Raw genomic sequence first — 17,551 nt, 5'->3', positions numbered from 1 at the left:
GGCTAGAGTGGGTTTATTTTAGGGGTGTCCCCGACTAAGGATTTTCATAGTCGAATCAGATTCGTGAAGTCCTGCCTATAGTCGACTAATAGTCGAATCATGTGTGTGGTGTTGGGGAGGGGGCGGGGCTTTAACATTTTAACGCCGCGATGTACAGAACATCACAAAAAGATATAGAAGAAAATGTATAAAAACATTTTGGATCAATAAAACTAAGAAATAACATAAATAACTGCAGAAAGGCCACACTGCAGATAGGATTTGCATTTCACATGCAAATCAAATTAAATTGGCTGAATTGCCTGTAGGAGCATGCTCTATGTAGGCCTACAGCGCAACATCGATGCAGTGAAAAATAATCAACAATTAAGAACACAATATACATTTATAATAAATAAAAATACAAAACGAAATAAGTCAGAATCAAGTCACAAGAAGCAGAACAAATGTGTGCAAAATGCCTAAAGTGCAGGGGAACAATATTCAAAACACAAGTCACAAATAGTTATATTAGATCACCCTGAGTGATCAATTAATAAAATAAAAATAAAGAAATTATTAAAATAACGAAAGTATGGTCAGGATTGTCAACTTTGTCTTTTTAACTGCAGAAACAACAATAAACGCTAAACTGGAGCGGCAGTCTTTTTAGCTAAACGTGTTCACACTTCACAGTATCCAAAAATCAAATTAGAAGTATAACCGGCTGAAATGTTTTGAAATCACTTGTACCCATACCTGATCGAAAAAACAAAATCCAGTCTTTCACTCGGCCTGTGTCCGTTTGAGTCTTTTCAAATTGTGTGCGCGGATAAAATAGCCTACATTGTAAACCGCTTAACGTGAAAAACGCTTAACGGCTTTGTCCTAAAACTGTTATATTAAAAGATCAAATTCTGTACACACCTTATTAATAAAGCATACTATATAGCCTACAGAAAAGCAGATGAGCCCAGAATATGAACGCAGCGCGTTTTATTATAGGCTACGTTAAGCATTTTTCCTCCCATAGAAAACCGTTAAAGAAAAAGCTGTGACTTTCTAAAGGAGAAACGCGTTGCGTTCATATTCTGGGTTCATCTGCTTATCTGCACATGGAATGGTTTCTTAAGGTGTGTAGCCTACTGTGTACATACATTAAGCACGTAAAAGTGTCATTTAAGCGTTTTAAAAGCTTTTTTTCACGTTAAGCGTTTTAGAACGTCCTGAGGAAAACCAACCTGTTAACGTTGGCCGGCAGAAGTGCGATCATGGTTTTCCTGATGCTAAATCCAGCCTTGGAGATTATCCTTTCTGATGGTGTGCATCTTTAGATTTTCTTATCCCAGACATTTTTAAAGATTTAAATCCCTGCCGACAAGACGCTCCTCTGTCGGTCACGGATCGAAAGTGAAACTTAAATCTGTCACGGGGTGTTTGGATTTATTCACGCTGCACGCAGTTAAAAAATATTTATTAAAAGCTTCTTTCTTTGCACATTTTTATTGACAGCATTATCATAATAGGCTGTATTAACGTATTGACAGAAAACCAGTAGTTCTATGTGAAATCAGACATTGAGCACACTCATATAGCAAAAATGACATAATCCTCATTTAATAACACATCTGCAAAGATTCGACCGTGAGATTGGTAGTCGAATCAGGCTCCTCCTATCGAAGCATCGAATCTTCGACTATTCGGGGTCACCCCTAGTTTATTTATTTATTTTATTTATTATTATTTCCTTTACGCCCAATTCCCCTTTTTGTTTGTAACCAGCCTCGGTGTTAGTGGAGCCAGGGTAGCTCCTGTATAAGAGACCTTACTGGAAAGCGGGTTTCCTTTTTATTTAATTTTTTTCTTTTTCTCTTGTTTAACGAAGAAGTTTGCAGTGCCGTGTAGTGTGAACCTTAATGCCTTTTAACCATATTTATTAGAGTGCTGTGAGTGTGCAGTGTGTAGACATTGAACTCTAGTGTGTATTACTTCAAATGAGGTCTGTGTCTTTGTTCCCGTGCGGATGGCTTGGTATTCCCTAGTTATATGTTCATTTGTTTGATTTATTCTTTTTTTTTTTTTGACCAACCAACACCTTCAATCATTCCTCAATAAAGATTGTATTTTTATACTTTTCTAAGAACCTGTGTTTGTACATTTTATTGGGGTAGAGTTCCCCTTGCTCTGACACTTGCACTAACTAGTTTAGCTCAAGGGGTGGCGTAGTCAGTTGTACAATTAGGAGTGCCACATGAGTAATTCTCAAGATATTGCTATAAATTACAGCAATACCTCCCCCTTTTCCTTTTAAACGAGCCTTGTGTTTATAGTAGAAATCTTGCGGGCTGGACTCATTTAAAGTAATGTAATTGTCTGGTTTTACCCAAGTTTCTGTCAAACACAGCACATCTAGGTTATGGTCTGTAATCATATCATTAACAAAAAGTGCTTTTGAAGAAAGGGATCGAATAATCAGTAACCCAAGCTTTATCATTTGTTCATCTGCATTATATGTGTTTTTTATTTGTTGAACATCAATCAAATTTTTACCCTTAAATGGGTTTGGGAGTTTTTTTTGTATTTCCTAGTTCGGGGAACTAGAGATGCGCGGATGGGCTATTATTTCATCCGCAACCCCATCACAAAACTCATCATCCGTCCGCCATCCATCCGCACCAACGTTTTTGACCAATTTTCAAAACCGCACCCGCCCGCCATCCGCTGATTGGGCGATACAAGGCGCTGCTGATGACAGCCGCGAGACTAGAAAGCTCTCAGAATATCAGCAGTGAACTCCTCACCGATCGGCGCGCAGGGACAAAAATAAATAAATAGCCTAAATTAAACGCACTTCGGCAAACCTGACCTTATCTGATAGGCTACTGTACAATAAGTTCATTGTAGCCTAATAGAAAACGCATTTTGGCGCATAATTTTAACATGCTGTATGGGGCGCCAACAATGTTACGTGACAGTTCTCCATTACGGACGCAAACATTTAGAAAGCGGCACTAAAAGACTTTCAAACTTTCACAGAGGCCTCAAAAAAGCACAAAACCTTTCTTTAAAGCGAATTTCGTTTTGTATTAATTGTATCTTCATTTTAATCCATGTTTCATTAACCAATTTCCTGGATTTAATAAATAGGCTAAAAAGTAAATAGTCTATCTTGATTGTGTAGGCTATTTTTCATTATAAAATATTAGGCTGTGTATACCGACATGGATCAATTATTAATATTAGATTTCATCTGTCTTTTGTAGGCATAGCTGATGGCGCACCAACAAAAAAGCCTATAGTGACTTCGGCGTTTCTTTAATATCGAGGCTCTATAGTTTATTGAATGATTGTTAGGCCTGTCGATGGTATAAAATGAATTGCACTGTGCCTGAAAAAGACGCGCTCTCCGCTCTCTTCCCGTGCATTCAAAATTAACGGAAGTCTTCAGAACAGGCTCGTCCACTCCAGCGTCAACAGCACCGAATTTAGCTCCAATGTCAATCAACGTCTGGGCCACTTGGTGGAATCCTTTACCAGAAACAATATCGAACGGGCGCATATCAAGAGAGCGCACAACTTATTCCAGGCAACACTTTTCTGACCTTCTATTTCCTTTGTTTTTAATTCTCCTTTTTTGAGTTTGTCACGTACCTCCTTCGCCGGCGTTGCCATCTCTGATAACAACAAGCAGTCTCTGCATAGACTCGAGCTGATGAAAATTTGACTATTTCAAAGTGTGCTCGATTTTTTTTTTTTTTTTTTTTTTTGGATGTAGGTATAGTCAGATAACAATATTTAACAATGTATATTTTTCATTTCATTTTTCATTCGGGCCCGCCACCCGCCCGAATTTAATTAAAATATTTTTTTTCGTCCCGTCATCCGCCCGATCCGCAGTTTATCCGCAGTTTATCCGCGGAGTCCGCGTCTGTAACCGCCAACCGCGCAGCTCTACGGGGAACAGACACAGTCTCTATATGATGATATAGGTGAAAGAGTCTCTATGTGATGGGATTTATCTGACCTCGGTGACATGAGACAGCTAGCAGAAGGTCGGTTTAGCCAGTCTGTCTGTTTCCTGACCTGAGCCCCAGATTGTCATGTTTGAGCTCTAAGACTATGTGCCATATTACTAGAGAGAAGAGCAGCACCATCCCAGGAGGGATGCCATTTCTTTTCAACAGGTCAGGTTTGCCCCAAAACAATTGTCTATGAATTCTATATTATTTTGCGGACAGCACTTAGACAGTCAGCCATTGAGTGAGCACAGTCTACTAACTATCTCATCCAGAGCCGGATTATCCATAAGGGCACTTGGGCCAGTGCCCAGGGGCACCAACCATTCACAACCACTAGGGGGGCACCACATGAGTCAAGCTTTAAAAATATTTTTCGTAAATTGTTATATTATTAACTTGAAATTTAACAATAATAATAACAATAATGATTTAATAATAAATTATAAATAAATAAAGATTACATGACCACTATCACTCCCTCCTCCCCAATCTGTCAGAGTTGCGTTGGTCCACAACAAATACGTGCAAATGTGTCATTTTTTTAACGGCTACAAAAAAATGAATTAAAATCAAAACTGGACAGACGTCAATTGAGTGGTTTTGCAAAAAGAAAGTTAAAGAAAGATAAGGACGCTAGACGTAGCTACAATTCACAATGTTCCAGGTATCGAAAGATTTTTTGTGAGAACATCACGGGAATTGCGATCACTAGCAGCGCTGAGTCTGACGAAGCCGGAGCTAACTGTGGAGACGGTAACAAAGAAATGGACTTTGGGGATGTAGTTGACACCTTTGCTTGCGCAAAATCAAGGAAGGAGCAGTTCTGCTAAACTTAATACATGAAAACGTTTTACCAGATTTAGTGCTACACTTATTGTCTCTTATTTGTTCCTCACTAAAAAATGTTTTTTTTCCACTAAATGTTCGATTTTATACAATTATTGTGCACTTGTGATTTTTCTAGACTAAATTTTACTGCTGAGTTACCCACTAATCTAGTTTATATAATAGAATTTTTGTCATAGGTTATTACCTATCATATTTTTTTTTATTTGTTGTTTTTCTTTATAATGAAGTTGTCTGTATTAAGTAGATTGTGTTTAACAGAAAATAGTGATTATCAGTTCAACACACAGAGTTATAGAAATTCTACTTGATTTTTTTTTTTTTTTAACTGCGCTGGTATCGGATCGGTATAATTCAATACTCAGAATTTTTGGTATCGGATTGGATCGGTTCAGAAGAAATGGTATCGGGACATCCCTAATATTTTCTGGTAGGCTATATTTAAGTTACCCAGGAGCTCTGTTGACATAGGCTTTGCTAACGTTAGTTACAGCTTGATGAATTGAGTTGAACACAGCAGGAGAGAACGCAACATTAGCCAGCTAGCTAAAGCTCTGGTGGGAAATTATTAGCTAACGCTACGGAGGCCATAATATTTTTGACTCATGGCTGAAGTTAAGTTTCTCCAACTCTCCCCAGGTTGGCAAAAAAAATGCATCTCAAAATGCATCAGATTGATGCTATAAAATATGGAATATTTAAAAAAATTCTTCCGGGGGGGCATGCCCCCGGACCCCCCTAGAGGGATAATATCCTTCTCACCTTTTTCACCCCTGACCCCTTTTCATGCCTGTAGAGGTAAGAAACCTGATAGATTTATTATTATTTTTGGGCAAACGTGAATTGACGCTGTCAATTAATTTATGTACATTTTTAATTGACACATTTGAATATAGGGGGCCTTTTGAGTATAGTGCCCAGGGGCACCACACTGTCTTAACACGGCCCTGATCTCATCACTCCTTCGAACAGGAAGGTGGCCATAGCAAATTACAGTGCCTGACATCGTACTTGCAAGTTCACACACCTATTTAATGTTAATTTTAGTTATCTCCAACTGGCGAAGTCGAACATCATTAGTGCCGACGTGAATAATAATCTTCGAGAATTTACGATTAGCATTAGCCGGCACTTTTAAATTTGCTTTGGATGTCAGGCGCTCTGGCTCCCGGCAAACATGTCACTATGGTGGCTGGTTTCTCTATTTTCACGTTCCGTGTAATAGAATCGCCAATAACTAGGGCACATTCAACAGGATTCTCAGTGGGTGTTTCACTGAGTGGGGAGAACCGGTTTAATGTTGTAATCGGAATGGAAGAGCGTTGTTTTGTCCCGCGACTTCAGCGTCTCACGGTCACCCAGTTGCCCTGCTGCCCGGGCTCTACAGCCAGAACCAATCAATGTACAGAGTTCACCAAGCTAGTCGCATCCAAAGCAGTATCTAAAGCCTTTGCACTCTTACTCTCATGATTCACGTCTGTGTTCCCCTGTCTTGTCCCATGTTAGCAGTTCCCCATTATGTTGATTAGTCTCCCCAGGTGTTTCTGATTAGCCACGCCCCCTTGTTATCTTGTTTAGCTTGTTTGTCTGTGTATTTATACCTCTGTGTTTCAGTTGTGTTTTGTCGGTCATTGTTTCCTGTAGCTGTCTCTCTGTTCTGAGTTTCCCTGTTTTCCCTGGATTACCTGTCTGTGTTATTAAAGTGCTGCAATTGGATTCACTCTTCGTGTCATTCCTGACGCCACGTTACACTTACAATTAACCTCAATTAAAGTTTGGATGCGTGTCTCTAGTTCTGAAATCTTCTCCGTCAGCCTGACTGTCTCCCTGCATTTATCACATGTAAATCCTATATTGCTGACAGAGAAGGCTATATTATACATGTGACATGAAGTGCAAGTGACAATAACAGAAAAAGACAACGTGTTTGTTGACTGATCCTATACTTACCACAGTTATTTGATGGATTCGTAAAAGGCGTGAGAAAAAAATAAAAAATAAAGACGGCAGGCACGGATGGTCCGAGTGCGCGAGAAAAAAATAAATAAATAAATAAAGACGACAGGCACGGAAGGCTAGCGAGTTACTAGCGTGTTGTGCAGGCTAGCGAAATTACTAGCGTGTTGTGCAGGCTAGCGAAATTACTAGCGTGTTGTGCTAGTTATAACGATTTAGATAGAAGCTAGCGATGTCAGATTAATGTAATGTGTGGTGATGAGTAAGAGATAATTAGCAATATAAAGAACACAGAATGATAGTAAATAAAGATTCAAAACAGAAAGCAATACGGAGCTAACAGACGCAAACCACTCAGCAGCAGGCAGACAGCAATATACAGTTCAATATGTAATTTCAAACACAAAATTCTAAAGATGTCTGCATGCTTTTCTCTGGCGCATAAGGTCTATAGCAAACAACACTGAGAACATAAAACAGAGCCTGCCCTTATATTTTCATTGATAGGCCTACAGGTCGCATGTAACAAGTCTCTATAGCTTATTTGTAGTAACGGCAACCTGGACGGAAACAACTTTCGGTAACGCTTTAGATTACAGCCCGGAAAGTACTGCGTAATTAAAGCGATTTTACAGCGTAACCTTCGGTAATTATTGTGTACCTATAATGTACTTACAATATAAGTATAAGGGAACAATATTTTAAGTTTGGGGAATAAAGGGGTAACAACCAGGAGAATTAAAAAATTATTTATACTGTAAGTATTATAGAACTAAGGGGTGCTTATTCTACTATTATGATACAACAATACTGTAAGTATTATAGAACTAAGGGGTGCTTATTCTACTATTATGATACAACAATACTGTAAGTATTATAGAACTAAGGGGTGCTTATTCTACTATTATGATACAACAATCTTACATTTGGGAGCAATTTAGAAAGAACATACTGCGTACCTTTTTGAAATAATGGTGAACCAGTACATACTGTATGGGCTTTTTAAAAATCACAGGGTACATATCTATGCATTTATAAAGTAATCTTTTTAACAAAAGTGCACTGAAAACAAAAACTATTGCAACTTTTGCTTAAATATTGGGGAAAGATACTCTTGTTTCATGTAGTGGTGCTTGTTACCCTCTTGTTTCATGTAGTTACAGGGTAAGTGTGACATTGCGGGCTGTAAATTAAAGTGGTTCTTGTTACCCTCTTGTTCCATGTAGTTACAGGGTAAGTACAATTAAAATGCATACGCACAATCTTATATCACTGACTCGGAAACCTTTATTTATTATACAAGCACCACTTACCCTGTAACCACATGAAACCAGATATATTTCCCATATTTAAAAAAAAATTGCAATAGTCTTAGCTTTTCTTGCCTTGAAACATGTTAGCCCAAACATAAACATCTGCACTATCAAAAAAAATAAAAAAAATAGATATGTATATCACTTTTAAAAAGCCTATACAGTATGTATTGGTACACAATTATTACAAAAAGGTACGCAGTGTATGTTCTTGCTAAATTGCTCCCAAATGTAAGATTGTTGTATTATAATAGTAGAATAAGTACCCCTTATAATACTTACAGTATAAATATATTTTTTTAATTCTCCTGGTTGTTACCCCTTTATTCCCCAAACTTTACATATTTTTCCCTTATACTTACATGTAAGTACTTTATAGGTACACTATAATTACAGAAAGTTACACTGTAAATTCCTCTTAATTACACAGTACTTTCCGGGCTGTAATCTAAAGCGTTACCCAACTTTCTAATGTAACATTTTATACAAGGTTTTAATTATGTAATGTTTATTTATTATTCCAACATATTTATACTGTTGTTTTGTCTATGGCGCTTTCCCTAATTAGATCGTCAAGTAGGCTATATTTGTATTTTAATGCCATGGTTTAGCAGTTATACCAACAGACTCTAATCTGTATAAACACATAATATTTTTACCATTGACTTGTATGCTTAGTATTAATTCAAACATCCATAAGAGATTAGGCTATTTACATAATCACAATGAAAAGACCACGTGATCTGAATACACTGGACAAGTTTCCGGTTACACATAGCCTAAATATAAACAGAAAAGGAGAGGACGAGAGTTATTCCTTTATGTGCCATGGCTCATCATCCACCTATTATCCAGCTGACCTGAAAAACATTTGTGATATTTGTTTTGAAATGAATTATGAATATTTTTTTCTGTCTCTGATATTTACAGCAGCCCTATATAAGGAGAGCATGTCCAACTGCTTATAACTTGTTTCCTTTAGCCTATACAACGCAACTACTTGGCAAGAATGTAATGTAGCCTACCTTTTTCTTTTTTTACTACAGTGTGCTGAACAATTTAAAGAAGATGAAAAACTCATCGATTATGTCTTCAGTCATACTGGAGCTCCTTTACAAAATGGACGATCTTAAATACCTTTACTTCATGGTCTTTTTTATGTTGTACATGTTTGTACTCTTTGCTAACACCACTGTGATTTTTATCATAATTACTGACAGAGCGCTTCACAAACCTATGTACGTTTTTCTATGTAACTTGGCTGTAAATGGCATCTATGGTGGTACGGCTTTGCTTCCGGCCTTGATGGGTACTTTAATGTCTCCTTCTCATGAGGTATCTTTGGCATGTTGTCAGGCTCAAACCTATTTCCTGCACACATATGCTATCATAGAATTCACCATTCTTTCAGTGATGTGCTATGATCGCTATGTGGCCATATGCTATCCGCTACAGAATCACAGTATCATGACAATCACAAAGGTGTATGAACTAATTGCTTTCTCATGGGGTTATCCTTTAGTGGCATTCGCTTTGTTTTTCATTATGACTCTGCGCTTGACAATCTGTAGAAACATAATTGAGCGAGTGTACTGTTCCAACTATTCTCTTGTCAAACTGTCCTGTGATGACACAAATGTTGTGAGTGCTATTGGATTGTTTTCTGTTGTTGTATATACTTTTCCTCAGCTTGCAATGACCCTCTACTCATATGGACATATTCTGAAAATATGCTTTACTGCCACTAAAAAGTCTAAAATAAAAGCACTGAAGACCTGCATGCCACACTTATTTGCAATATTGAACTATAGTGTGGGCTGTTTTTGTGAAATTGTACAAAGTCGCTTTGACACAAGTTATCTTCCCTTTCAAACACAAACAGTTATGTCACTTTATTTCTTAATATTTCCTCCTATTGTGAATCCAGTCATTTATGGGCTGAGTGTTCAGGCTCTAAGAGACAATATGTTTAGACCTTTTAGGTCTAGGAATAAGTTATTGCCTTTGGCTGTAAAATAGGATCTTTGTTATTTTCTAGATGAGAAATGTGCATGTTATCAAAAAATTCATCATGTCAATAAACAGCTGATATTCCCAACATTTGTGAGCATTATCTGATTCTGAATCATGTTTGAGTCACATGCAAGACGATGTGTTGCCCTCTGAAATGCAGTAGTCAGTTAATTAGTGTATGTGACAAAAAAGTGTAATGAACACACTGATTGTCACCATTTAAGTAAACAACCAATACTTAAATGTTCTGTTACTCTTTTTACTGAGAAATGTGGAAGTTCATGGGTATGGGTTGATATATTTCAACAACATATTAAAAATGGAGCAAAACACAATATAGGTCTTATCTCGTGCACAAATTTCAAAATAATTATTTTTCAAATTTAACCATAGCCTTCTGAAATATATTTGATTTCTAAGGTCTTTTTTTATTTTTAATTTCTAAGGTCTCTAAATTATCAACATTATCAAAATCTGTTGTACACAATACATGCCTTCTGTTGCCTGATTGATATTTATACTTTTTAAGTATACAAGGCTTTTCAGTATAATTCTAAAAATGTGCACCTTCAGGTCATGATACACAGTTTGGGCCTTGAAACAAAACCTGTCAAGTTTTAAATGTTTTGTGACATTACATTTGTTTGCTTTTACCCAAGACATTAAGCATCCCTTTGCACCTATATTATGAAATGAGAACAAAAAATGAATATACTTTGCAAGACAAACATTATGGACTACTGGTTCACTAAAAAGTGTGGAATTTGTCATATACTGTGCTCTGAAACTGATCCTCTAAGTGCTGCACACGAGCCTTGATTTCACTCCCAGATGGCAACACTGCCTAGAATTCCCCAAAATGCAACTAAAATCATGATTATAAACCCTTACAGGAAAAGAGAGGTTTGAGGTCAGATGGGATCTCAAATGAGGTTGATCTGGGAAAGTCATCCAATCACAGACTTGCTCAATCATCGTTTCGGTGCGTAAATCACAAGACAAATGCTTTAGGACAAAGTCCAGCTTATCTAATGGTGTTCCCATAGTGTACTGCAAGTCACTTTAGTAGGAAAGCTAAATAAATCGCATGGCTTTATTCATGTATGTATTAATTCATTCACAGACACTCACTGATCATTCACAGTCACTCACACGTTCACTGATGTTAGCTATTAGTTCAAATCAAAATATTGGCAATGGCTTCACTTTGAGATGTCTTACCGGATATATACCGCCCATATCATCCTGTTTTTTTGTCTTCCATATCTTCCAGAGATGAGAAAATAGAAATAAACACATTTGACACAAAATACTGTGACATGCTTATTTAATAATAACTCACAATTAAAGTGGCATAAAGCAATTTATATCTACATGCTGAAGTATTACAAATTTATTAAATGTTTAATTTAGGTTCCAGTACAATAGTATATAAACTGAGAAAGTCTAGTAGACTGAATTTAGCATTTGAGGTATAAATGAGCAAGAGATTCTGCCAGTCCTGGTCTCTCTATTGTAAGTTACATTGATCCTGTCTCAGTGCGGGAGGGCCTGCCTTTCCTGTTCTCGTGTCTCAGTGTGTGAAGAGTCATGCTGAGCAGGTTCCAAAACCTGTAGCCTATACTTCATTTACATGTTTTGTTTCAGAGTGTCTCCCCCTCGATGTAACTCCTCCCCCTCTAAATGTATAAACTACAGTCTGTATTGTATTTTAGTTAGATTTGGCTAAGATTTTTGGACGAAGCAGACTTGACGAACGAGGACTGCAGCTACCAACAGCTCGTGTTTCTTAAAGGGGTCATATAATGGTACATGCACTTTTACAAGTTGATTGTACTGAAATGTGTGTTGGCAGTGCCTGTACACAACCATCATATAATGATAAAAATCCATCCAGTGTTTTTGTTTTAATCTCCTTATATGTTTTCCCCTGCCTCAAATTGAGCCGTTCGTTTTTGTGACGTCAATAAAACGGACGCCCCTCCCGCGATTGTTGATTGACAGCTTGTGATTCAACACAGACCCGCCCTCGCTCGTCCTGTCAATCATAGTCTGCGCGGATCGGCGCGGTCATTGTTGATATGCTGGAGCACTGTCTATGAGCAGAATGGCGTCTAAGCGATTGTGGTGTTCTGTTCTTGGGTGCAATAACGAACACAGCAGTCATTTTAATGTTCCTAAATCCGAACCGCTGAAGACGCAGTGGCTGAGTTTGTTTTCGAAGGGAATATTCCCCATGAGCAACGTCAATGCTCTCATATTTGCCGAATCATTTCTCAGTGGGCTGCTTTATAAACGAGGATCAGTGTAAAGCTGGTTTTGCTGAGAAGCTGCACCTGAATAAAGGATCGGAACCTATTCGTCTTCCTGCTGAACCTTCAGAAGAACTAAAGTGAGTGTAACGTTTTATTAATCTTTATATTAATCTTTATATAATCTTTGCAAATCGCCAGCTGCACGCTTCACGATGAATGCGTCGGTTTACACTCAGGGTACATTACAGCATGTTTTCTATGTACAACGTTCTCAATATAATTCATAATCCCACGTTTATAATGAACAACGCGTGGTTATTGTGTTATTGTGTTACAAACGGTGTATGCGCAGAACAGAGAGGCGGAGTGAGCAAAGCTCATTATCATTTAAAGTCATATGCACTGAAACGGCGTGCTGAAAACAGAGCTGTTTTTGACCAGGTAAAATAAGTGTTTTCTTACAATACTAATGAGAATTTTTAATTAAAGTATATTACAAACTTTTAATTTAGACCCTAAAGAATCATATTAGCTTGTACAAAAATGGCATTATATGACCCCTTTAATAAAGAACTCTGCTTAAAAGATACAACCAAGTCTCCTGGTCTTCACTTCTGAGTTCCTACACTTTAGAAGAAAAAGTTCACAACAATCCTTAACCCTCAGAGACCAATGGTTAAAACAGTTACGTAATATATATTTCAACAAAATATGGGTTAAAACTTCATAAAATAGCGGCCCACGTTGCAAAATATGTCATCCATACGAAAAAGAAGTATACTTCAAGTTCATTTTATATACTTAAGTAATGTTCAAGTATATTTTTAAGTATACATTATGTAGTAAGTATACTAATGTCAATAGGTACTAGTAGTAAACTTGTAAGTGTACTATTTTAATACTGCTTGGGACTAAATTGGCCCACTTTTAGTATATAAAATTATATGTTTAAGTGTACTATAAGTGTAACAGTAGTAAACTTTAAGTGCACAACTACGTTTATCATTTGTACTGCAATTGAACTTATGGGTATACTAGTAGTTTACTTTTTTAATACTTGTAGAAATTTTTTAGTTTATGAAAGTACACTTTGAAGTATACTCATAGTATAAAACTACTAAACTAGTAGTTTACTGAGAGTACACTAAAAGAAAACTTATAGTATAAAACTAAACTAGTAGTTTACTGAAAGTTTTCTTTAAGTGAACTTAACATTATACTTATAGTTTACTATTCATATAATATATTTGCACTTGCAGTAGGTAGGCCTATACTACTATGTTGACATGTTATTTTTTTATACTTGAAAAAATACTTTTAACTGTACTTTAATTAAAAAAAAAAAAACATTTTATTAGCTTCATGCATGCTTTTTATCAACACTTGAATGTTGGTAAGTTTAATAAAGAAAGGGAACATTTTAAACAAAAAATTTGAAGAAAATCTCATTTTTGTCAAAGGTTACGCCTTGATCAGATTCAGAACGATAATCAAAACACAGATGGAGTAGATCGAGTCCAACACCCCCAAAGCTTCACAGCCGTTTTCTCTTCATGGTTTACGCTTCATTTAATTTGTTAACATTAAGCAGTTTTGATTTACACGCTGTTTAATGTTTGATGATCACGTTATTTTACATTTGCGTGAGCAACCTTCTATCACTTGTTTCAGCTTCTTCTCGTGTTTTTAATCCGGAGATTCTGTACTAGAAGATGTCATCATAGCGCCCCCTACCGTATGTGAAAACATGGATAGCTGGAAAATTCAGTCAATGGTGGGGAAAGAGTAAAGTAGAAATTCCTGTACACTACCAGTGGACTAGCCTACACAAAAATTCAGATACGCAGAATTAGAAACGTATCTGTTTTTTATCAATATTTTAATCAATATTTTCAAACAATGTAAGTTTCATAAGACTGTATATGAAAAACTATGTAAAAAAGTATATTTAATAGGCTACTCGATCAAAAGAGTTAACACAAGTACAAGCCAAGTATACTTTAAATACTTAATTATACTTTTAAGTATATCTCGATCAAAAGATTGAGTACAAGTACAGGACAAATATATTTGGAATTTTCTCTCAGTATAAGTCAAGTACACTTAAGTGTAATTTTAAGTATGTTTTTGAGAAGTATATAAAATGTAGACTGAAAGTATGCTTTCTTTTTAGTTGAAAAGAAGTTTACTAATAGAACACTTGAATAAACGTATTGTTCGTAAGGTATTATCGTGTACAAGTCAAGATCAGGTTCAGTTCCATGCTTATTTTATTTACCCTCAAAAGCTTACTATATAAACTTGAACATGTTAGTGTATAAGACAGTGTGTATGTTTACAAGCCAATAATACTTAGAATACTTAATTATACTTTTAAGTAGGCCTATACAGGGCCGTAGCTAGAGGATTCGGGGCCCCCTGAAAAAATATTGATGTGGGCCCCCACCACCCTCCACCAATATCATATACCGTACAATAGATGAACATGGAGGCCCACATAACAGAAGATGGTGATGTTGTTGTAAAACCTTTATTTAAAAAGTTAAATGTTTATATAAAAATTACAACTAATAAAAAAGCAAGAAATTGTTAAATAATAATAAAACCAATTTTTAAAAAGTAATAAAAAAAATTCCCCATCAGTCTGTTATAATTCATAAATCAAAAAGTAAACATTTAAAAAATTGACAAGAATGCAGTCTAATTAAAAAAATAAAAGCATTCATTGTCTTATTTTTTAATAAAGATAATATGGAACTGGTAATATTATTAAATAAAGCGAATACATTTATTCATCCAAGTGCAGTGTGTTGTATTCGTGTTTTCTCGATGTTTTAAATATCATCAGCCGGCAGGTCAGATGCATAATGCAATGCATCGTGACTCGTGTAATTTTTTTTTAAACTCTAGTTACAATACTGTAAAAAGACAGGAATTTAGACCACGTAATCATTCGGTCGATTGTGGCGCGTACCGATAATAAAAAATGCCTGTACACGGCAGACTGTAGACGGAAGTTTTCTAATTCCCAGCGAAATAACAATATATAACCGGTCTTTAAGAACGTCTTGATCGACTGGGATACAACCACTCTCCTTGCCTCTCTCTCCGTCTTTTCCTGGCATTTCTGGTTCCCTGATTTGTTTTCTTTTCCCCGACATTTTTCAGTCAGTTAGTCTCCTGCTCTTCCACCAAGTTCATCGTTAACTTCAGGCTGCCGCCTCAACTCTGATTGGATCTGTTCACGAGCTGGGGCGGGACTTACAATTTTATTGGGTCCATCTGATGTTTGTCACTGACTCTGACTGAATAATTAATACATACTTTAGGTCGGACTAAACCATTTTTATGGAGGTAAGAGAAGCAGATATTTGGAAAAATATTTACCCAAATTGCACGTTTTTGTGGTTTTCATTTAAATCTCAGGCATACAACTAATATAAATATTAGAATTATTCATACTACAGGGGCCTAAATAGTATAACTGCTGGATTTTGTGGGGCCCCCTGGGCAGCGGGGGCCCCTATAATTGTCACCACCTTTCACCCCACTAGCGACGGCCCTGGGCCTATATCTCCATCAACAAGTATAGGCCAAATATATTTAGACTTTTCTGTCAGTATAATACTTAAGTGCAATTTGAAGTATATTTCTGAGAAGTATATAAAGTAGGCCTATATTTCTGAGAAGAAGCCTAGGGTGAATTGCCCTAATCTGGGACATTTTTTGCACTTCAGACTTCTGTGACATATTGCGATGTGTAACCAAAACATTAAATCCACACCCAATACCATTTTAAAAAACCCAGTATGTGACCTAATCAAATCAAAAGGGAAAATTCAGATAACCCATTCATAAGAGATATTATAGACATATTAGTGATCTTATTGCAAGTTGTCTGAAATAATCTGCAGCTTCCTAATGTGGGACAGTTGTGCCCCCAATATGGGACACTGAAAAATCTATGATAAAAGACCAAAAAATCACATTGATACATGTAGAATAGTAAAATCTTATTTTATTTTAGATTCTCTCTTAAATCTTAGTTAGTAATTTTCTTGGTTATGAATGGATGAAACATGTAAAATAATTTTTTTTTTAGTTGTATTATCCATTTCCAGTAAACCAGTATCACAATCCATAAACAAGACCATTATATCAGTTATAGTGATGAATTTGTAAAACACCTAAAAAATAAACAGAGAAACTTTGGACCAAAATAATTTACAACTAAAAAATAAATGTACAATTGTTTCTGTTTCCTCTTTACAAAAACAGCATAATGGAGAAACCCCTTCTTTAAACTTACTGATAAAATCATTACATGGATAATATCTATTTATTATTTTAAAGTGAGTTTCTTTGACTGATTTTTTTAGGAATTACATATTTATTAATATCTGACCACAGATTCTGAAAAAAGTCATGAAAATCCTGTTTCCATTTCATCAATGCCTTAGGTGAAACATTTTTTTCTTTAGTTAAGATTTGTCTAATATAAACATTATTAATATTTTTATTACATTTAAAAAAAAAATGTTTAAACCATGCCCCACCACACATTTTTGACTCATTGAAGTACTGTCCCACATTAGGCTGATCATGCTGTCCCGGATTTGGAAACCACATTTCCTAATGTGGGACACTAGGAAATTTGATAAAAAATATAAAATATATAGTTTATACACATAAAGTTACACTATTTTTTGATGGACAAACATTTCATAAGCATATTAGGCTAAAAGTAGCAGGATTGCTTTGTTTAAAATCTATTTAACTCCTTAACATCAAATTTGTTAAAACTCTATGTCATTAACCTTCGGATGGTTTTCACACAAGGTGTCTCCTGTTTGAAGATTGCTCCACCCTCAAATATGATTGGACATTTGATAGGTCATGTGATTTTGATCACATGACACCACAGCTTTGTCTAACCCATAGTTTCACTGTCATTCATGTATTTTTGGGGGACCTACAAACACTAGACCTTAGGTGTCCCACATTAGGCAGTGTCCCACATTAGGGCAATTCACCCTACATAAAAAGTAGACTGAAAGTATACTTTCTTATTTTAGTTTAAAAGAAGTATACTAATAGCACACTTGAATAAACTTTTTTTTTTTGTGAGGGTACTCTAAAAAATACGTCTTCCAGATGTAAACACACACAT

General features: G+C 36.0%; 1 protein-coding gene across 1 annotated transcript; it reads left to right on the top strand.

Annotated features, from left to right (window-relative positions):
- The first annotated feature begins 9,171 nt into the window (after positions 1–9,171).
- On the top strand, positions 9,172–10,225 carry LOC130096560 (olfactory receptor 51G2-like). Its single transcript, XM_056263106.1, has one exon. The coding sequence runs from the start codon at positions 9,182–9,184 to the stop codon at positions 10,130–10,132; it is 951 nt and encodes a 316-aa protein (XP_056119081.1). The 5' UTR covers positions 9,172–9,181; the 3' UTR covers positions 10,133–10,225.
- The last annotated feature ends 7,326 nt before the right edge of the window (positions 10,226–17,551 follow it).

The sequence above is a fragment of the Rhinichthys klamathensis genome, unplaced genomic scaffold, assembly GCF_029890125.1.
Source record: "Rhinichthys klamathensis goyatoka isolate OS25496 unplaced genomic scaffold, OSU_Roscu_1.1 h1tg000197l_1, whole genome shotgun sequence".
In the NCBI taxonomy this organism is placed as follows: domain Eukaryota; kingdom Metazoa; phylum Chordata; class Actinopteri; order Cypriniformes; family Leuciscidae; genus Rhinichthys; species Rhinichthys klamathensis.
The sequence above is the reverse complement of the archived record's forward strand: the minus strand, read 5'-3'. Positions and strand labels throughout refer to the sequence as shown.